Source organism: Octodon degus, unplaced genomic scaffold (genome assembly GCF_000260255.1).
Source record: "Octodon degus isolate 3935 unplaced genomic scaffold, OctDeg1.0 scaffold00129, whole genome shotgun sequence".
In the NCBI taxonomy this organism is placed as follows: Eukaryota; Metazoa; Chordata; class Mammalia; order Rodentia; family Octodontidae; genus Octodon; species Octodon degus.
Window position 1 is genome coordinate 3,478,258 of NW_004524705.1, and position 22,791 is coordinate 3,501,048.

Sequence of the window (22,791 nt, forward strand, 5' to 3'; positions counted from 1 at the left end):
GGCCGCCTGGCTCCCTGGCGCGCAGGTTCCCGGAGAGGGCAGTGGGGGCAATTCTTACTTCCCTGCAGGGCTCTGCAGTCCCATTTTCTGTGTCTCTTAGATGCTGGCAGGAGCCTTTAGCCTGACACTTCTTCAGCTGGGACAGCCAGGCTCTGGGGAGCGCACGCTGCCTGCTGCCAAGTTCTTGGTTGATTTTACAGAGTTTCGGTGGCTCCTGAACAGAACGGATCTCGCTCAATTGTTCTGCGCCGGCCTGACCCACCAGAGCCTGGGGCTCCTCTACCCCTAACTGCGAGCTGGCGGCGTGGGGGGCGGGGGCGGGGACGGTGGGAGTGCGCGTGAGCGCGGGCGATGTTCCCGAGGGCGCCGCCGCACCGGGCGCGCCGCTGTCCCCAAGCCGATTGGTACTTGTGGTCAGGAGGAGACGGGAGGTGGGAGTGCCGTGAGGGAGGGAGGGAGGCAGGCGGTCCCTGCGTCGGGCGCGGGCTGCTGCCTTTCCGGCCCTGCGCCTGCTCTCCGCGGCCGGGCTCCTAGGAGTGGCTGGAGCCGCGGGGCGCTTCTGGAGCCCGTAAATGAACCCTCCTCCTCTGCCTCCGCCTTCTGCTCCCGAGTCTCCTCCTCGGCGCTGACGGTACAGTGATATAATGATGATGGGTGTCACAACCCGCATTTGAACTTGCAGGCGAGCTGTCCCGAGCCTTTCTGGGGAAGAACTCGCGCAGCAGCAGGCTCAGAGCCTGGGCGCCTGGAGCCGGGAGCCGGGACCCGCGTGCGCCGGCAGCGCATACCGCCTCGTCCTCCGGCGCCGTCCCGCGCTGTGTCCCGGGTCACCGCGCTTCTATGTGACCCGCTCCGGCCACGCTAAGTCCATTCGCACAGCGCTGCGGTGAATTTTTCCTCAAACTGCAAAAAGCCGCCTTTCAAGGTAATCGCGTTTCTTTTGTTCCCCCTTTAAAGGCAAAAAAAGAGAGAGAGGGAAAAAAAAAAAAAAACTTAAAGGGGAAAAATTCGTAAGAATTTTTTAAAAAGGAACGTTGCAATTGCTAGAAGCTTTAATGAAGGCAAGGAAACCGGCGATCGGGCGAAGTTGGGAGGGCGTGTGCGCTTCCACGCAGGTAACTTTACCCAGCTCTTCGGCGAGGACGCGAGGACCACGGCGCTGGGAAGATGCAGACAAAAGAAGCCGGCTGGGTGGGGGCCGGACTAGCGGGACGGGGAAGCGGCGTGTCAACGCCGTCCTGGGAAGTCGTGGGGGGCTGCGCTGCGAGCAGGGGCGGGAGCCCTGGCACCTTCCTGCCGCTGCTGCCGCTGTTAACCGACTTGAGGCAAAGTTTGAATGGGGCCCGCGAGGCTCGCCCACTTGAGGTTCCGCAACCGCGCTGAGCCGGCCACCAGCGCTCGGGCCGCGGGCGTGGTCCGTGCCCCGCGTTCCTGGAAAGCCGCTGCGGGTGGCTCCGTACCGTGCGCCCGGGTGCGCGGCGGGAACCGCGGGAGCGCGCGACTCCTGGGGTGCAGGGCATGCTGCCTCCAGCTGCGCCTCTGGGACTCTCGGGGTTGACACTCGGGGTTCTTTTGTCCTGCGCGCAGAGCTGGTGCTGCGGTGACCGCGCAGGGACGGGGGTGGGGCTGCTGAGACCCGCGGTGGTCTGGGAGGCCGAGGCGGGAAGCTTGCGCTTTAGCAGCAGGGATCTGCAAGGAATTTTTTTCTCCTCACCCTGGAGAAACTTGGGGGCTGCAGCTCGGAGCTGAGTCCGCAAAGCAGCGCCCGGGAGCGATGAAGACAAAGGTGGCTCGGTGACTGGTCGCAGCCGCGCTCGCCCGCCTCGGTCTCCATCGCCGCCCAGCGCGGCTCTCGGCCGCGGCGCAACTTTTCTGGATGGTGTCGGGCGTGTCCAGGGAGTCCTGGAGTCCGGAGCCACTGGGCGTGCGCGCCGCAGAGCGACTCCTGCGCGTCCCGGTCCCCCGCGCGCTCTCGTGTCACCAGTGAGCAAGGGGCAAGCACCGCCCGGTGGAAAAGTCAAGTCGCGGCTTAAAGCATCTACTCTGGGTCCAGCTGCACCCAGGGGCGCCCCGGCCGCACCTTTATGTCCCCGGGTCCCGGTTTTCGCACCTCCGCCGCGGTCCTCCCCGGCGGGGAAGCACGTCTACGGGGGAATCCGCGCCCGGACACCGAGGGAGGAGCGAGCCAGGCGTGCGCTCCTTCGGGTCCGCCTTCAGCCTAGCAGTCTAGCAGCCGGATTTGCGGCGGGCACGGGCGCCCCCTGATGGAGAAATCCCGCCTGGCGGCGGCGGAGGACCCCGCCCCCGCCCCCACGCGTGCCGACCGCGTCCGCGGCGCGGGATCGGGTGGGGGCAGAGCCCGAGGCAGCGGGCGCGTATTTTCCCTCCTGCGCGGGATCGGAAACGGTGCCGAGAGTGTAGGGGTTCAGGGGACAGGAACGTCTCAGGACGCGCTATGCACGTGCAACCCGCATCCCCAAATGAGGAAGTCGGGGTGCGGTGGGGCCGGAACCGGGCTTGGTCGTGGCGCCGGTTGTCTGCGTGGCCAGCGTGTCGCGGTGCGAAGTGGGCGGCAGCCGCGGGCCGCTTCCTGCGGGGCTCCCTTTCCCGCTTCAGAGCAGGCGGCAAACCCTGGGCCTGGCCAAGCTGGGCGCGGCTTCGTCACGCGGGGCGGGGCGGATGCGGGGGGACCCAAGCTTCTTCGGCAGGGCTGCGACCCGACCTCGGAACTCGGGACCGTGGCGGGGAGACGGAGAGGGCGGCGGGGGCTGGGGGAGCGGGAGGCGGGGAGAGGGATGGGCGCGCGCGTAGGAGCGCAGCTCTTGCCAGGCGGGGATGGGCTGGGTCGGTTGGGAACCTCGCAGCGCTCTGCCCTCCGCGCCCGGCTCGCCAGCCGCCACGCGGGCCACCGCCTCGCCCTACTTCTGGCCTGGCCGGGATGAGCGCGACTTCCGGGGCCTAGACCGAGGCGCGGGGCGGGGCCGGGGCGGGGCCTAGGTACGGTGACCCCCGGCCAGCTGAGCACCCAGCTCTCTCACCGCTGGAGCCTAGCTGACCCAGCTCCCATGCAGAGGGCACAAACCGCTCTCCCTGAAAGTCTGCTGAAGTTGAGTGAGGCAGAGAATCCCCTACGTTGCCCAGGCTGGGCTCACGCTTGCAGGCGTCCTGCCTCAGCCTCCCAGAGTGAGGAGGCTTCTGGCATGTGCCACCATTCCTGGTCTTTTTCTTGCTTCTTGTATGAGAAGTATTCAGTTTTTGCATTGAGATGAGGAGGTAAAGATTCACTTGAAGCACTGCCCCTTCCCCCTTTTGGCATAAAAATGGGACCACTTTATCCTGTGCTCCAAGTATTTTAAATATATTTTTAGAATATATTCATTTGTCTAAAGACCATTTTTTTCGTTCATTGCACTGTTGATCATGTCCCACACGGTCTTCAAGAGTTTGTCTCAAATGCCAAAATTTGCCACGCAAAACTGAGGATTCTGTGGGGAAGCGCGCAGGGAAAGGGGTTGCTGGTCTGACTGCTCGCTCCCCTCAGGGCAGCGCAGTCCTTGCTGGGCGGCCTGGCCTAAGGGCAGGGTTGGCACTAACTCAGTGACCCAGCCCCAGAGCTGGTGGGGACCAGAAGCTCTGCTCAAGGGCGGCTCTTCGAGCCTCCTGGCCCTTCTACTGTGGAAGAATTGGATTTCAAGGATCTCCTGAGGCACTTTGAATTCTGCAGCAAATTGACCCACTTTCTTTTTCTGTCTGGTTCCTTCGAAAAGCTGTGACCTAAGTTGTTTCCGAGTACTTCTTGGAGATCGTGGCAAACTCATTGTGAACATATTTATAGGAAGTCCTAATATAGGATGTGGTGAGTTTCATATAAGAATAGGAAAGTACTAATGGGAGGAGACCTTGCTGGAGAAGACAGAGTTGGTTTCCCTTTGGGGAACTGGTAATGTGGAAGAGCGCGCGATGGAGTCAATATTCTCCAAGGGTCCACCTTCTAGTTATAAGCTCTGAGTAAGAAAAGGAATAGATTGCAATTGTTCAGATTGACCCCGCTAATAGGGCGAAGGGCCATTCATTCCTATGCAGTGGCTTCGCCCCCAGGTGGTGGGAGAAGTCTGAGATGCGGCAGAAGAGTAGGATTCAAGGGAAGAGGTCACACTTGTTTTTTTCTTGGTAGATTAAGAAAGTTAAAGTTTGTCCTAAATTATATTTCGTGGCTTCTTCCTTTTTTTTTTTTTTGTAGTGGGAATGGAACTCAGGACCTTGTGCTTGCCAGGCAGGAGCTGTGCTACTGAGCTACATCCTGGGTCCAGTATTTCCTGCTTTTAAAATGAATTGAGAAAAGATTCTACCTAGGGTTATGCATGTTTATGGATAGAGATTTCCACTTTGCTTTTGCAAATGGAAGGTAGATACATCTGTTGTCCAAGATATTTATCTGTATTTAGCCACTAATAAAATCTGTTTGGGGAGGCCCACAGAGCTAATCAGATGAAGATGATCAGTGCTACAGATGGTTTTCTCTTATTTTCTTCTTATGGTTCAAGGCTCAGTGGTTAATGATTGGCCAACTAATTGAGCATGGCAATCTTTGAGGGCCCAAAGTTCAGCTAACTTTGTCTCCCAGGGTCCTAAGAAGAAGCCCCCATTTCCTTGTGGAATTTAAACATTCGGGTTACCTTTAGTGCTGGACTAACATCAAGGGTCACTGTGTTCAACATGGGCCTCAGAGCTCTCAGGAGGAGTGAGTGTTTCTCCAGGCCCATGGTTCTGTAGTGGAAAGTGTGAATGGCAGTGCTAGGCTTCTCTCCCTCCTCCCACCTAGGGAAGGCTATTAGGACGCTTAGGTGGGAGTTGCTTCTTAGGTGGGAGGTGCTTCGCTTTCTGAGGCGAGAGGCTGATGTTGCCGGGCTCCTTGTCTTACTCGACCAGAAAATAGGAAGTCTGCGTGGTATGCACTCTGATTTAGAATCAGAGCAAGGGGAAGGAAGTAGAGATAACTACCTTGGCGAAGCTCCATCAGTGAGGTTTTGCCAATTTCCTTTTCATTCACATAGATGTGCATATGCAGGCGTTTGAGTCACTAAGTTCTTCTTGCTCGGTGTGCTGAGAGTGCTTGTCTTCCAGCCGCTGGTACAAAAGGTCTTGGTTTAGTGAGTTTGCCAGTTATGCTTTCTACAGTCCCTGGATAGACCTCACATCTATGTGCAAGTACAAATGCAGGTGCACAGTTACTTATTTCTCTATTGATGGATAGCCTACTTTGTTCTTCTAAGAATTTTAAGAGATGTTTATGTGTCTAAGGTAAAATTATATATTTTATAATAAACATAATATGTAACAAATTATAACCTTTTGACTGGTTAATTACTGATTTGCTATTTCTTAAGGTTTAGCCTGGCTCCAAGCATGAGACTTGCAGTCAGAAAGCTAGAATTGGACATTCCAGTTGGGACAACCAAGTGAAGACAGGCGTCTGTGTGCTCAGCATCACAATCTAGTATTTATTTATTTGGTACAGGGTCTCACTATGCAGCTCAGACTCTTAGTGATCCTCCTGTTTTCAGCCTCCCCAGTGCCAGGATTACAGGTGTGCACCACCACACCTGGTCTCGGTAGCTGGCATGGCGGGCACGGCACCGGGGATCAAACCTGGGTCCTTGCACTTGCCCAAGCAGGAGCCTAGTCTGTTGAGCTACTTTGCCAGCCCTACGGCATACAGTTTTTTAAAAAAACTGGTTTCGTTGATCAGAAGACAGAGTCCAGAAATAGATACAAATGGCTTGGTCATTCAGTGGAAATAAGGACGATTCCATAAATAATTTTGGGACAGTTGACTAATCCAACTCAAAATAAGAACCGATCTCTACCTCATTTTTCATCCTGAAAGAAAATTACAGTGAATTCAAATGAACTCGAAAGAATGATACTATTTGAAAAATTACTAGGAAAAAAATTACTAGAGAAGACCATCAGATTTTGAAAAACAAGCTAAGAAGCAAGAAACTTGTGCTGAGCACAACATAAAGCCAAAAGCCATGCCAGAAAATACTGATGAGTCCAAGTGACAATGAAATGATCAACAAGAAAGCGGTATTCCTGGAAATTATCTGCAATAATAATTCTGATATACCAAGAACTATCAGTAATTAACATAAAACATATCTATACCTAAAATGGCCACAATTTACATACAGCTCCTATACAGGGAAATGTACGTATTTTTTCATTATACAAAGATTTGTGCAGCTTCATTAATAATTAAAGAAACTAATTAAAACAGCCAGTGGTGTGCTGCACCTTTATCACTCAGCAGTTAGCAAAACAATGCCTTCAGGAGCACCTTTGTTGTTGGGTCAGAGAGAAACTTTGTCTTTCGGAAAATAATATGGAAATAAAGACAGGTGCATCTTTAGAAAATTATATGGCAATCAAGATTTTTAAAATTTAGCATCCAACATTTTTTAAAGTACACATCTATGCATTGAACTAGTGACTTTACTGGGAAAGTTTGTCATTTATGATACAAATGTCCCCCAGGACAAATAAATGTGCAAGGATCTCTGGAAGCATTGATTTTAATAGTAAGCAGTTGAGTGCCACCTGGAAGGTTATCATGGGGCACTGGTTGAGTGAATGTTGCTATTACACCCGTCCAATGGCAAGCTTTGCACCTGCTGAAAGTGACGTGGGAGGGCTGCACTTGGTGATGCGGATGTGTATTGTCGCTGCCGCTGTCATCACTGCGTTAGTTCACATCAGGGGCGCGGGAGGCGCACATTCTGCATGGAGCGGGTCCGCAGGACATCTTCAAGCCCGTTTTTAGCCCCTTTCCCTCCACCAAGAGATGGAACGTGCATTTTAGGTGAAGAAAATAATGTGCAAAATGGTGACTGTACAATGTTAGACTAACTATGTAAAAGTGGGTGCGTTCATTCTTGTAACCAATATTTGCTGAGAGTCCGGGCATTGCGCGCACAGGAGTGAAGAGAGCATCCCACGCCGTCCTGGGTTGTCTGCTAGGGCGGGCGGGACTTCCTAGCACATGGATGAAGGTGGTACGTGCTATGATGAGCCAGAGCTGGAGAGAGTCACCAGAGAGGAGCTTGGCGGAGAACGGCGCTCAGGGACAGCACAAGAGAACTCAGACAGGCCCGGGTCGGAATCCAGACCCAGGTGAGAGATAAATTTACGTGGCCCGGTGACCGCTGGGAGGTGAGTCTTGAAGCTTTGCGTCTGCACCCTGAGCCGGCGCCCTGTGTTTCGCCAGTGCCTCTTGGGAGAAAGAAGCAAGGAGCAGTGTGCTCCGCGGTGCCCCTTCCGTATGCCATGCGAGCCAGGCGCCTGGACATCGGTCGTCTGGGGGAACTAATTAGCGGAGTGGAAGACAAAAGCATCGTGTCTGCGTCCTGAGGTCACCCCAGGAGCAGCTGGGCTTCCCTAACCAAGGGAGAATACTAAATATCTCTTTAATAGAACCTCGGCTCCCTCCCTGGGGCGGCCCATCCTGGTCTAAGCCTCTGGGCAGACAGCTCTGTGGGCTGCCGTCCTGCTGCCCCTGTGTCTTCTGTCTCCCAGGCAATTGAACGGTTTCATCAGCTGCGCCTTGATTCGTGACGACCTCTTCCTCTTCTCATTGACTTTCTTGAAGTGGGAGGCTAAATATAGGCCCAGGCGCTGCTGTCTAACCAGGTCTGTCCCTGCACAGGGACCCGTTATCGCCACCAGCCAGACATAGGAGGAGCTGGGGGGGGGGGAGATGGAGGCTGGGTGGAGCTAAAGACAAAGCACGTTCTCCAAGGGTTCCCACGTGGAGAAAAGTCAGCGGCTGAGGGCAGGCAGAGCGTCCTAACGAGGACACAGGTGCAGCCTCGAGGGAATTAGAGAAGTGAAACAGGTGCGCGGTGCAGCTGGAGGGAAGAGTGGAAGCGTGGCTGCGGCTGTGAGGGCCAGCAACCGCAGTGATGTATTTACACAAGATAAGCGGCACCCTGCGACTCCAGGGCTGAGCACTCTAGAGCCTGCAGACCCAGGCGAAGATGGAAATAGATAAGGGCTCTGTGGGCGGAAGACGGCCTCAGTGGGAGATCCAAGCGGGAGCTGTGCCTCCCTGCTGCGTGTGACTGGCTGGTTAGGACATGGACCTAGCTTTGCTAGATTTTTCATTTTCCCCAAGAAGGTAGTGATCTGTGCGTTGGGATGAACACGCCCATGTTTCATTGGACTATTCCGAATCCGCTTCTGCACTTACCCCCTGGACTCAAGCACTCCTGGCCACTTCGCTCTCACTTCCTCTGCGCTGACCCCCTTCCCTAGCGGAGTCTCAGAGGCTGCCCTAGCGCAAGCGATGAACACACTCTGCAGGCCTGTACAGGGGAGGGAGTCGCCGTCCTCCCTTCAGAACACGGAGGCACTCTGACGCAGGGGCAGTGTGGACCCAGACGCAGACTTCCGCGTGCTGAGCAGGCCAGGATGAGCAGGCGGGCGGGCTGCTCCTGGGGTAGGCTCACACAGTCTCCTATCGGCTGTGTTAGGAGATTTGGCACTCTGGACACAGGTTAATACCTGATGTTACAAGCTCGCGGCCGGCACCGGGCTGCTCGGGAGGTGTCCCAGTGTGCTTCACATGGCCACACTCAGAGGTGTCGGACTTCACAGCGCGCTCTGGCAGCGTCGCCATCTGGGGTGCTGACGCTCTGCCAGGCCTGCTCTAAACCTGGCACGTAAAAGAGCGTGGGAGTCGGTGATTGAACAGGTCCGTAGCTCTGCCTTTCAGGAGCTATTGTTTGATAGGAGATAAAATGTGACTGCACACAATTCAAAGTAGAGAGCAATTTATCGGAAACACAGGTTGTATACTGCGGTGCTAGCGGAGCACCAAGGCGGCAGTCTAGAACTTGAAATACTTTTCTGCTTATATGAATGACATGAAGCCAGGAGCAAGCACCTGTAGAAAGAAGGGCCGGAAGTAGTAATCTTAGTAATGAATATTGAGTACTAGACACGGTGTACCTCTGTGTACCACTGTATACCTCTTATCAGCTTTTCTAATCACTTTAATAATAAATACTAACTTTCAGTATCAAATAGCTACAGAAAATGATGTTTAGAGACGAAGTGTTAGGTATCCAGCAGCTGAGTTTCAGGACAGGAGGTAGAACTTGAATTCAGGGTTGTTTGAAAGTAGAGATTAAAATTAGCTCTAAAAGTTTTCTGAAAAAAAAAAAGAACAGGACAATAATTTTCCCTGAAGAAAGGTAGCTTATCTGGTTTCAGTTAGTTCCCATGGATATTACTTTTAATAGCAGTTTATGATGCAACCTAAGCTTTCATCTTGGTTATGAAAATTGATTCTGTATCTCTTCTAAAATATTATAGTGTCATGAAGATATAGGTAAAAGATAAGCCCGTAAGCCCTAATAACTATACTATAGTATCGTAAAAGAAATCCAGAACTGGCAAAAATTATGGAACTTTGAAATTAGTATTTTATTTTTAAATTAATAGTGATCCTCCTGTCTGAGCCTCCCCAGTGCTGGGTTTACAGGTGTGCGCCACCACAACCGAGTGGCCATGCGGTTCCAGGGCCAGCAGGGCATGTGGTACCAGGGTTGAACTCGGGTCCTTCTCCTTGTGAAGGTATTTCCCCATCCCCAAATTGGTATTTCAAATAATCTAGTGGCATATGTTACTGATGAAATGATAAATATCAAGCATGACTGTCAAGCTTTATTTAGGGTTACCCAATATGTTCTTTTTCTTGGGAATTACTAATTGACCAATAGATCAAACATATAAAATATAAAGTATACTACGTTTAAAATTGTTCTCCAGATAATATCTAGAGTTACAGATTTTTATATTTTCGTTTGAGAATGTTTGTTCAGAATGAAATCATTGATTTCTACATAGAAAAGTTTGAGTGGAGTACTGGAGGGTTCAGAGCACAGTCACCTGGCGCCGTGGTCCTGGGGTCTGTCGAGGCAGGGTCTCGTGGCAGAGTGTGTGGTAAGCCACAGGTGTCCACCCCGTGGCCAGGAGGCAGAGGAGGGATGTGGAGAAGTGGGATCCTGTGATCTCGTGGGCATGCATGCTTCCACCTGCCTAAGAACTCATGCGGGCCGCACCTCCTAAAGTTTCCTCCTCCTTTCAGTAGGAATATTCTCAGGATGGAGTTTTAACACCTGGGCCCTAGAGACCATTTAGGATCCAAACTATAGCAAAGGGTTTGGACAATAAAAGAGTCTATCAGTTCATATGAAAGGAGGTTCAAAGTTATGGCCCCTTTGAGATCCATAGCTTCAGGACCTAAGCCTTGTCATCCCTGGTTTGTGTTCAGCTTTATTCCAGAGCTATTTCATCCCCATATGCATTCAAGATAGACCCAACGGGGGCTGTGAGATAGCTCAGTGGACTAAGCACCTGCTTAGACAAGCTCAGGGACTGGAGTTCGATCCCCAACACCGCATGCCGCACTGACCTTACCCTAGGCGTGCTGAGCCAGCCACTGAGACCGGAGGTGGTAGTACACGCCTGCAGTCCCAGTGCTGGGGAGACTGAAAACAGTGAGTCCAAGCTGCACAGTGAGACCCTGTGCCCAAATACATTAAAAAATAAAATAAAAAAAAGATAGCCCCAACAATTTCAAGAAGACATATCTCACCATGACTGTCCAATGAAGAAAAGTGGCCACCTTGCCCTGGGTTCTCAGGATGAATATACCTTTCTCAACAGACTTGTACCCTCAGTCCAGGAAATAGATTTTCTTTCTATACCCACCAGTGTTCCAAAAGTGATCGCTGGCAAAAAGAATGGACTGCTGTACTGACTCAGTGTATCAGATTCACCCCCTTGCATGGGAGTTTGACCCAGGTTCCCCTAAAAGTGCATAACGTTACTCAGAGGGGAGATATAGAATGGAACTGGGCAGGGTTTTTTTAGATGGAAGAAGGAAGAATGGTTACCTGGGAGCCAGCCCATAATGGTTTTCATAGACCAATGTTCAGTATAGCAGAGAAAGATGCGAGGATGGAGAATAAAGAATCTGCCATTTTCAAGGTTGGCGTTTTGGTTTCTAGATGGTCCCTTTGCTAGTCAGCTTTGTATAAATGTGGTAAGTACCTGAGATACAGCTCAAAAGAGGGGGTAGCTTTGGCCCCGTTTGGGGGGTTCTGATGTGTGGCTGGTAGTGGCTCATGGCAAGAATTCATGTCATGGGGTAAGCATACGGCAGAGCTGCTGCTTGGCTCCAGGGGCCAGGAAGCACAGGAGAACTGGGAAGAGAGAGACCAATGTCCCATACTGCCCCTGGTTACCCAAGACTTCCAGGAGGTCCCCCATCTTCCTGCACCTTCCAATAGTACCCAGTTGAAGACCCCGCCTTTAAGATCTGGCCATTTAGGATATACACTGGAGTGGTTTCCACCTCCTGGGCTGATTCTCCTCCTCATTAAAGCATCACAGAAATTCACCCTGGAAGGGGCCACTGTGAGCTTAGATTGTTAAATGTCACACAATGAATTGAAGACATTGAAGACTGAAGTCAGGGAGGGATTTCCTGGCAGTCAGCGCAGGGTGTTCCTTTCAACATTTGCTCTGGAGAGTTGGAAACTGTTGGTCCTGCTTTCCAACTCATGGCAGGCACTGGCCACTTCTGTAATTAACGACTCCTTAGAATGCATTTGTTTGGTTTGCTCGGCCAGCCAGAAACCCAGCAGAGTCTGCTCGGAAAAGCCTGCTGGGCTCCTTGTTCTCTGCTTTGATATCGTGCGCCTTGTTACAAGCAAATTTCTTATATTCACCATCTTTTTGTTGCTTCTTCATCTTCACCTTCTCCTGCTTTCTCCACTGTCAGCTTCTTATTGTTAAAGACTCTGGGGTCACTTTCCTTTGTCCCTTTTTTCCCCATCAGATCCTAACTGCTAGTGACTCAGACTGTTTTTCCAGCATTCTTCCTACAGCCTTCCCAGTTCTGGCTTTGACCCATACCTTATTGTTGTGGGTCCCCAAATTAGATTCTGAGATTATTTTGGTAACTACTGCCTTGGGTGAGATTCAAACTAATAATTAGAGGGTTGAGATAACTTTGACTACAAGTTTCCTCCTGTTTTTACATGCCAAGAAGTTGCTACTTGTGCCTGTCCTACACAAAGCGTGTGAGAGTACTGGATGGTCTGCTGCTAGGCTGAGTGCTTGCGATTGACTTTGTTTTTCTTCACTCCTAGGACAAAATGTTGAGCAGTATCAGAAGCTTCTTATGGCTGTGCTCAGCCTTCATAGTAACCCAGGCCCAGCATAACGGTGAGTGTGGAAACCAGTTTCTTTTTGCTTGCTGATGTACCAGGCTGGGAGCTCGGGGACGGAGAAGCAGCCGCGGTCCTCTAGAGCCATGGACTGACATTTTCTCAGCTACTCAGTGAGGCAAATTCTTAGTTAAAATATTAGAAGGCTGAAAACAGTGGGTTTAAACCAATCAACAGAAAACAGTGAACAGAGCACTGGGGTTCCAAGTGCAGTTGCAGTCACATCCAGGGTCCCTTTAACTCATGGCATGGGGGGTGTTTAAACATTCTAGCTTTTCCATTATTGCTTCCCCAAGACTTTTCTTTAATTCTAAAAAGAAAGATGATTAAACAGTTAGGAAGTTTTTTTTTTTTTTTTTTTAAATGTATTTAGTACAGGGTCTTACTACACAGATTGGACGCCTAGTGATCCTCCTATTGTCAAAATCCCAAATCCGGGATTACAACGTGCACCAGCATACCCAGTCTCAATCACTGTCTCAGTGTGCCCCACGGGTAGGGCCAGAAGATATGCCCAGGATTGAACCCTGGTCCCTGCATCTGCCTACGCAGGCGCTTTAATCTGCTGAGCTATCTGGCCGGCCCACACTTAGGAAGTTGTGAAGAGTCAAGAATATACAAAATAAGTTGACAGCAAGAATCTGGACTTACCTCTGCACTTTTCTTTGTTTAAAAGTAGCTTGCAAATACATGTGCAGTGTTTTTCTTAGCTTTAAGAGAAGCTAGAAGTTGCCAGGCAAGGTGGTGCATACCTGTACTCTCAGCACTTGGGAGGGTAACGCCGGGTGATTGCTCTGAGGCCCAGCAAGCCTCAAGGCCAGCCTGGGATATGTAGTGAGCGCAAGGACAGCCTGAACTATAGAGGGAGACCCTGTCTGGAAAAAAAAAAAAAGTAAGAAAACCCAGGAGTGATGCTTCTCAAATTCCCAACTCATCATTTAGTGCGAAAAGGCACACTCAGCCATCCGAAGGAAGGAGTGCTGAGCTGCACTGCGTGCGTCTGCCTCGAGTTCGTCCCAGCCCACCTTTTCTTCCTCACTCCTGCACCAAGCTATGTGAGCTAACACACATACACAGGCTGTTACCTTTCCTGGTTTCTCCTTTTGTTTCCTTTCACTTGCGGCTCCTCTCCTCTCCTGTTTTGTTGTGAGGTCAACATCACTCCTTCTGGTCATTTCCACAGTCATTCATCTGCTTGTCTGTCCCCCATCCGTCCATCCATCCCCCGACTCACACACTCATTTGTCCCCAGTAACTCTCTGAGTTCTGTCTTGGAGCCAGGCATTCTGCTGTGTCCCGGGATCCTGGGCCGTCCATACACTGCCTCAGCTTTCACTGAACCTAGTCCCCATGTTATAGGAGGCAGGCAGCGAGCACAGGAACAATCTGGGTCCGGTCACCCCTGGTGAGAAGTAAGCAGAGTGATGTCACAGAGTGTGACTGGGCTGGGAGATACTGGTAAGAGAGGCAACATTTCAGCAGAAATGAGGATGACTCGGAGTGGCCAGTCTGCCTAGACCTGGCCCTTGGCTAGAGAGAGATGAGGGTCTCTGAGTGATAGGAAGTCACTGTGGCTGATACAGATGCCATCAAGAGGACACAGGAGGTGTGGGTGGGCGGCTAAGGAGCACCCACCTAATAACTCCTAGCACCTGCACAAGACTTAGGGCGAACAGGAGCTGTGCTGGACGCGCCCAGTTAACTCAGGGAAGCTGCCCCACCCAGAGTCCTACGGAGGGCGCAGGGTCGGAGGCGCTGAGCAAGCCGCAGAGCTGGACGAGGGCGCAGCCCTAGGCACGCATGCCCCTCGCTGCTCGTGCATGCCATGTCTGTGCAGGACGTAACCGGCCTCAGAAGAAGGCCAGATTTATTCCTAGGACTTTGGGAAACGCTGGCAAGTTTTGGTCCATGAAACATTCGAGTTGAGTTTCTAGCTCATGGGAGAGCTCTGCGCTGCTACCACGTACCCTTCCTCCCTGCGCTGTCCTCAGTACCACACCACGCTCCTGTTATCTCATGTTTTCTCCCTGAACAGTCCGGAAAAGGGCTGTCTCTCACCTTCGTGCAGCGCGGCTCATGAGCTGTGGCACGCTTCCTGGGTTTCTGACGGAAGGGGTGAACAAATGCCGCAGGGCTGGCCCCCCAGGCTCCTCGGCGGGCCTGCAGCCTGGTCCAGCCGCGCAGCTCTCAGGAGGTGAAAGTAAAGATGCAGGGAAGAAAGGGCAAGGTGGTCCAGAGAAAAGCAGTTTTCCAGAGCAGCATGGAAGGGGAGTGGGCTTGGGTGGCCAGTAATGGAAGGGACATCATAGAGGAAGATGCCGGCAGACATCTGTCCACCTAAGTGAAGACTTCGCACTTAAAGAAGGAACTCACGCGGTGAAATCCAAGTTGAGCCACATGGAATCCCTCCTTTATAGTGTTTCTAAAAGCATAGTAATAGCCAATCATACCCAGTAAATTTTACACATGACGCTCTGTTCTTTGTAAATTCACACTTAAGAAGTTGTAATTAATTTGAGGCTAATTAAAGAAGACTTATTTTTTCCTATGAAAGGCAAAAATTGAAAATATAAAATCTATATCAAAATATTTTTAAGTTCATAATGAGTTACATACCAGTAAATTGTTCAGTGGATACAAGTATAGGCTGTTGTCTTAAAATTTTTTTCTATTTATTCCTCGATGCCCAAGAGATCAGTGACCAGCATTCATGAGTACCTTGGCCCTGGCTTTATTTTAGCACATAAGGAGACCTTTGCCTTACTGACACTCTTACATTGGGTTATAAGCTGTCCCCATCATTGATTACTCAGCATTGATATAGCTCTTTTATTATCCCTCATGTAGTGAGATATGGAGCCAGGGACAGTCAGGAGTGAATGAATGAGAGGACAGCGATGTTCATCAAGGGAGTGATATGCTCCCGATGTCAATCTGACGTTTACTTGGCCAGGATCCGTGCATGTGTGAACCACTGACCTGAGCAGCTGCACTCTACGTCACCCTTGCCCTGCAGAATCTATTGACAGCATGAAGGGCGACTGATCATTCATTTCTAGAGCGCTCACTCTTACTGTTCTCTGAGGCCATAGACCATCTTGTGGGAACAGCGAACACTTTTGTTAGAATTCCTTTCATGACTTGCACTGTCAGAAGTCCAGAGAGCTTCCTGTAAGTAGCAGATTTAAAAAAAAAAAAAACATGCAAAGGTCCTACAGAGTATATGCTGAATTTTCTTCTTAAAATATTTAGATTTAGTGAGTTTAATGCTTGTGACCTCATGATTTAAGATCCAGGATTTAATAAAACAAAAGATTTGACCACACAGCTTTTTGTTAATCTTATTGGTAAGATTGGATTCTACAGGAATATATATTTATATCCGACCAAAGCTTTTAATTATAATAATAAACAGTCCCTTAGGAAATTGCCTTTTGACATCATTGTGAAAACATTTCATTACAGGATGGTGGTTAGGTAATGTACTGCATCTCAGAAACCTCCCTGTGGGATGGACTTAGGGGAATTTCATGTCTGTCTCACACACCTAGAATTCTGAAAATAATTTAGTAATAAATATCAAGCTATTGGAAGGCGATTATCAAAGGCAATTTTCTAAGGAGATGGTAAAGTCTTATGCTTTGTCCTAACTAAAGTTTATAGTAAATCTGTTTATTTTTCCATCAAGAAATCAGGGCTTTATTTGTGGTTAAGACTTTTCTTTGTAGTACCTAATTCTTCGGGAAGGAAGATGAGGTTTCCTAGAACCTATGATGACTATAAATTAGTTGACATTTTCAACTTCAGGATTCTCACCTCTACTTTTGTGTTGTCTATTTTTGATTTTTTTGAGACAGGGCTTCACTGTGGGTCAGACATGCACTCCTGTCACGTCTGTCCTAGTCAGCTTGGAGCCGGCGCTGCCTCTGGAACATCCTTAGTATAGATGGGATCCTTTTTGCCCCAAGGGTGAGCTTTAAATTACAGTTTGCTGTATCTTTGTAAGCCAAAGAAGATTGAAAATGGAGTATCACCTTGATTTTACAAAGTGTGAACGATTTCAGGAGCATTTTAAGCAGTAACTTGCTATGGTACATAGCACACCCCATTCTATTTTTATTTAATTTTGCATAGCATCTTATGCCTAGACAAGCATGACAGCAATGAACACTGTAATGTTGGAACAAATTAGTGATTTCTATCACATTACATAACACTTATTTTATATATACATACATATATATATCAAAAATATATTTTTTATGTATTTAGTACAGGATCTACGAGGTCTCACTATACAGATTGGACCTGTAGTGATCGTTCCTGTTTTTCAGCCTCCCAAGCACTGGGATTGCAGGCACGCGCCAGGGGTGGAGGGTGAGGGAGTGGGGTGGCGGGGTAGGGGGATGTGTCCCTTTCCATGCAGTGCTGTTAGGCTGTGGAAAGTGTATTCTCCGTAATTAAACGTTTAAGGGCTTACACAGTAAAGAAATATTTTCGGAGGGTTAGGGGACCCAAAGCCAGCCTCCTCCCCAGAATGCAATAAGAGAAAGTGCCTCATAGCAGTGACCCCAGCGGGTTCCTTGCAGTCTGGCAGGCCTGTGGCCCAAGGGGCCCTTCAGATGTTAGGTTCCTGGGTCCAGGCCCCTTAAGCAGATTTTTGTTTTTGTTTTAAATTCTCACTGTTCTACTGGATTCTCTGTTCATTTCCTCGAAGGTAACGTAGCAATTATCTTCACCAGCATTTTCTGTGGTGGACCTGTGAGCAGGATTTCCCTGTCCAAGTGCTGTCTTGAGCGGGTACAGGCTGTCACACCCGCGGACCTGGCGCACCCTGCTGCTAACCTGGGCCCCTTGGGGTCTTTCTTTCCTTCCCTTCTGCTTTCCTTTCCTCCCTCTTGGGTGTCACCCAGTCCCTGTGCCAGGCTGCACCTCTGAGCTTACCCTACCCCCCCAGGGGGCTCACCCTAGCCGGTTCTCCCTCCTTTTGCTCACCCTTTTTCCTGTTAAATATTAAGCTGCCCGTTTGAAATGAGTTGCATGCTGGTGTCTACAGGGGTACAGTATTTCCGGCAGTGCATGGAGCCCGCCCAGACCACGCATCCGGCCCGCGGTGTGGACTGGACTTGGCGTGGAGGTGGCCGAGGACATGGCCAAGGCCGGACTGCCCACGTAGCTGGCCGCCCCTGTAACTACCTTTCTCTCACAGGCCCCATGGGGAGCGGTGTGGCGTTGGCGGCCATGCGGGGCTCACTGGCCGGGACCGTGGTGCTGCCCTGCCGCTTCCCTGAGCCGCCCACGCCGCGGCCAGTGGCTCACGCCGGCGAGACCCTGCGCGTCAAGTGGTCGAAGATCGAGGCGGACCGCAGCGGACGGGACCTGCGCGAGACAACGGTGCTGGTGGCGCAGGACGGGCACGTGAAGGTGGGGCCGGACTTCCAGGGCCGCGTGTCGGTGCCCACGGACCCCGCGGCGGCGGGCGACGCGTCCCTGAGCCTGGGAAACCTGCGTGCCAGCGACGCGGGCCGGTACCGCTGTGACCTGCTGCTGGGCGTGGAGGCGGCGCAGGCAGCCGTGGAGCTGTCGGTGGACGGTGAGGACCCGGGAGGGGGGCAGCCCGTGGGTGCGGGGCGCGGCTTAGGCTGGGGCGTGGCCTGGGTGCAGGGCGTGGACACACAGGGTGGACAGGCCGGGCTCCCCGCTGCAGCTGCGCGGTGGTACAGGCTTTGTTGCCCACAGGGCCACCTGAGTGCAGCACAGTGACGTTTGGGTCCTGTCACATCAAGTTAGGACACCTCAACAGGCATAGGCGCTGCTGTCTGCGCCTCTCCAAATCCCCCCTTGCTTCCTCTTGGCTTCTTACCACTTCAATTTTTATTTTGTCAGTCCATGTGTGCAGTAACTGATTACGTTCCTAGGGGGGTGTTGGCGCCCATGTTTATAATTCTCTTTTTTTTTTTTTCTTTTCATCTCTTTTCTCCTTTCCTCCATCTCTTGCTCATCTTCCTATTTGCAAAAGATCTGACTTCCTGTTTCCTGTCATCTTTTATGTTTGTTTTTTACGTTGTACTTTGGATTTCTCATATAAGAAAAACTGCAGCTTAAGTTTGTGTGGCTGATTTATTGCACGTAACAGTATGCACACCCACTTCCTGCACACGGCTGGAGTTCATCCCTCTTTAGAACAGAGTAGTACTCCGTTATGTGTAAATACCGCACTTTCTTTTTCCATTCATATGTTTGTGGGCTGCATCCATGAGATTTTCTGGAATCTTATTTTCATGTTTTTAGTAGTACCATCATGGCTGCCCAATCCACTCGACCACTTTGACATTTTGTGATCATTTTCACTTTGGGAAAGAGCCCAAAGTCACAGGGCGCCAGGTCTGGTGAATACAGGCTGGAGGAGGACAGCCCCGTCGGTGGGCGCGACCTTTCTGGGTGTGGCCGGGGTAGCGCTTTCGAGGTGCTGTAATCGTATCCGGTAAAGATGCTCGGGGGTGAGGAGTCTAAGCTCGGCATAAAGTGTCTCGGGCGAGTGTGTTTGGAGCCAGGAGGAGGCATTTTGAGGGAGATTCCTGCCGAAGAATCTTTTACAGTAGGAACATCTCTTAAAAACTTAAACATTCAGTGACTTTTTCACTTATAACTCTTCCTGGAATTACTGAATACCTCAAAACTTATTAGTTCAGTCATCATTACTTCAGTACTGAGATTTATTAATTAATCTGCAAGACTCTACATGATGATGTACATTTCACTTTAATTTTACATATGTGTCTGCACGTGTGTATATGAATAGAAACATACAAATACACACACACCCAATCTTCCTCCCTTGCATTCTAGTAGTGATTATTACAGTTTTTGAGTTTTTTATGTAAATTTTATCTTAACTTGTACCAACCCATATGACTCTAAGTAAGTGCCATGTTGCGTACCACAGTGTCCTGAAGAACGCCAGGACCCAACACATACTGAAGTTGGTTCAAAGCAAAAGCTCAGTTAAGAAATTCCAAGATTAATACAGCAGTTGGTATCCATTGAGTCTTGCACTGAGATGTTTTAGTTTCCCCCTTTTCAGTGGTGGTTTATGTCACTTGAATTTCAGTTGGGAGACAAAGCAAAGAAAAATTGCTTTAATTGGGCCCAGCCATAATGCCACAGCTCTTGGAAGCCGAATGCCTTGGCAAGTTATTAAGCAGAATTCTAAACCCAGACATGATGGAACAGATTTCCTTACAACCCTCCATTTCACTATAAAATATTTACCTCTCAGAAATATATACAAAGGATTTTATTGAAACTCTTTCTTGTTTAGCCAAAAGGAAATACTCTGAATTTCAGATACAGCAAAGTAATTTACTGGGCATCTTTTTATGCTCCAATACTATTGTTTCCCTCTATCTAGTTTTATGCTGTCCAGGATCTACTACATTTCCTGGGTTCTCCTAACTTTATCAGCATTCCCTTTAGCTACCTAAGATTCTCTTTTAAAAGTCCCCAAAGGAGTTTGACAATTCTACAAATTTTCATCATTAAAGAATTAGCAATGGGATTGCCCTTACCCCTCTGAAACAATGCAAATTCTCCACTTAATCTCCTTAGCCGCATGGGGGCTTCAGATTATTTCAACCATTGCAGATACTTAGCCAGAGTGATGTCACCTGCCTTGCTCTGGATGCCCCCTGGCCTCTCAGTAACAGTCTTCAGTGCTCAGGAGAGCTTTCTAATTGCCAAGAAGAGTATTTGGTGCTTTGATCAACACTCAACTGATCGAAAAGCAAGGAGATTCTTGCATGAGCCTTACAATCAACGTAAGCTGTCTCTCATACTTAGCAGATGGCCTCACACACACTCCCTGGCAGTGTGAAGATCTGTGGAGGTAGAAACTGGCACTTGGTAATTGTTTTAACTCGTAAGAGGTCAGAACAGGACAAATGGATGTGAGTTGCCAGGGTGTGTGCTTGGTGGCCATGCAGGGCTTCTTCAGTTGACAGGGACTGCAGGTGATGATCCTGGAGATGCTCTCTGCCCCCACTGGCCCACACCTGTCTTGGTAGAAAAAGACAATCAAGAGGGCTGTGCAGAGGACAGGCGGACAGCTGGAAGTCAAGCTGGGAGGACAGACTGCTGGAAATCCCCGGAAATTATTAGAATAAAAAGGAGGAGAGTAACACATTATCTTAGACACCAGAATTCTCTCCAGATGACAGAAATAACAACAGAAGTTCTTTTAAGTGATATGCTTCAATACAATTTCATCCAAATGGCCCGGTTGCCTTAATTGCCATTTTCTGGCCATTTCTGTGGCATATTAATTAGACTGACTTTGATGTCTCATGGAATGAGTCATGATACTTACTGCAGTTAGAAGTGGAATCCTTTTGCTCAAATGCGAAGAGAAGCCAGGTCCTGAAGCTCCATCTTATTCTTTCTTCCCTGGTTGGACAATCCTTGGCCCTGGAGCGCAGCTCAGAACCTGGAGCTTAACCAGATGCTAAAATGCAGCAGTGTGGAGTCTTCTGCAAGATCCGGGACCTTTTGCTCCTGCTCGAAAGGGTGGAGAGTTTTATTTCTGATCTTCTTTGGCTTAAAAAGGAGACATTTCATCTGCCCTGGCAGGGACCCTAATTTATGTTAGTTGTACCGCAAAAAAGATAAACATTTGGGTAATACCTGGATCACTACCCAACATTCTATCCTTTACCTAATTGAATCTTTAGATCAATCAAACAAGCGGTAATTTTTATGTCTACCTTATGTGTCAGGAAATTAAGCTCGCAGAGCTTGACTGGGAACAAGTCAGTGCTGGAGAAGAGCTTTTCTGTAACGTACAGGCTGTGAGCCTCCCACCTGGGGTTCTGCTCTGAAAGTCTCCAGTATTTGGTTGGGGAAGCGGCCTTACTACACACTTCGAGGGATAGATCACTAGTTCATGCTCTTCTTTGAGCTGGTCCTGCCTAAAATGTTCAGGAAGGAGGTGCTGGCCTTGTGGCTCCCTTAACCCATTGTATTTTCAGCAGAACCTGCTCCATTTAGATGCTCAGTGTCCCCGATGGAGCCCGAGGACTGCTTGTAATTAGGATGGTAATCTGGCACTAGGGACTTAGTGGCTTCAGTCTCTCTTGAGGTGAGAGTGTGATAACATAAAATACCCATGGAGCAGAGTGGGATACCTTGGTGAAAGGGGTTTAGGGAGCTCCACAAGTGAACACGACTGTTATATAATAAAGTGATTAGGATATTATCATTACTATTGCCAGTTCATTTGGTATTCTTCTCTAATGAGAAGTCTTGCACAGTCCAGGGGAAATTGATACACTTGTAATTGTTTGCTCTTGTGTTTGCAGGGGTTGTGTTTCACTACAGGGCATCCACCAGCAGGTACACGCTCAACTTCGAGGCTGCGCAAAAGGCTTGTGTGGACATTGGGGCTGTCATAGCAACCCCAGAGCAGCTCTTTGCTGCCTATGAAGATGGCTTTGAGCAGTGTGATGCTGGCTGGCTGTCTGATCAGACTGTTAGGTGAGATCCCCGGGCTTCACGTGCTGGGACTGATCACTTGGGAATGAGAAGGAAGTGGCACCTACTAATCCTTTCATGTTCCCAGGTACCCAATCCGAGTTCCCCGAGAAGGCTGCTTTGGGGATATGATGGGGAAGGAAGGAGTCAGAACCTATGGATTCCGTTCTCCTCTGGAAACTTACGACGTGTACTGTTACGTGGATCATCTGGATGGTGAGATGTCTAAGTGTTTCTCTCTCTTTGCCAGAACTGGGAACACTGGGAAAGTGTGTGGGGATCTGTTTGGGTCAACAGAGGAGCACTTAGTTGGGGTCACTGTATGGTGTTCTGGGAAGAGAAGCTTAACGTAGAAAATGGAAGAGGGGCATGCAAGTGACAGGACAGGTAGGAGAAGCCCTGCATAGGCAGGTCTCCCACAGGTGTGCTGCTCTTTTTCCATATAAAAACTGTGGTGACAAACCACTATGAATCCAAGTGCAGAGAAACCCTGAAACTCAACTCCAGGCATCTGTGATAGGAGGTGATGCCAGTTTCTCACCAGTTTTCACCCTTGCGTTGGTATTCTGAGCATTTGTTCATTCGTTCGTTTATTCGTTCATTCACTCAACCATGCAGCACATGAAGCCAATCCACCTATTACAAATGCATTAAAAAATACTCGCTGTGTGATGGTACTCTGCCGGCGTGAAGGGGGCTGAGGGAAAGCCCACTCAAAGATGCTTAGAGCCTGATTGATTTGGCATCTTTCTTTCCCCTCTGCCTGAGTCAGAGGTTCTGAAGGCAAGTTTGGGTTCAGTAGTCCACGATCTAGCAGGCATCGTGTATGTGGAAGGCGCATGCAATACCAGTTTCTGTGACTTTAGGAATACATTTTTAGGTATCTTAGAAACCTCAGTGTGCATGTACTATTATGTTGAGTTATACTTTCAGTTGTGTCTGGGTACCCATATAAATAATCACCTCC

General features: G+C 49.7%; 1 protein-coding gene across 1 annotated transcript in view; it reads left to right on the forward strand.

Moving 5' to 3' along the window:
* Positions 1 to 440: 440 nt before the first annotated feature.
* The window catches only part of Vcan (versican), a 118,086-nt gene continuing 95,735 nt past the window's right edge, over positions 441 to 22,791 (forward strand). Inside the window, exons 1-5 of the mRNA XM_023700980.1 lie at positions 441 to 925; positions 12,222 to 12,297; positions 17,509 to 17,892; positions 21,653 to 21,827; positions 21,913 to 22,040. Coding sequence (XP_023556748.1) covers positions 12,228 to 12,297; positions 17,509 to 17,892; positions 21,653 to 21,827; positions 21,913 to 22,040 — 757 coding nt within the window. The 5' untranslated portion in view covers positions 441 to 925; positions 12,222 to 12,227. The remainder of the gene's footprint in view (positions 926 to 12,221; positions 12,298 to 17,508; positions 17,893 to 21,652; positions 21,828 to 21,912; positions 22,041 to 22,791) is intronic.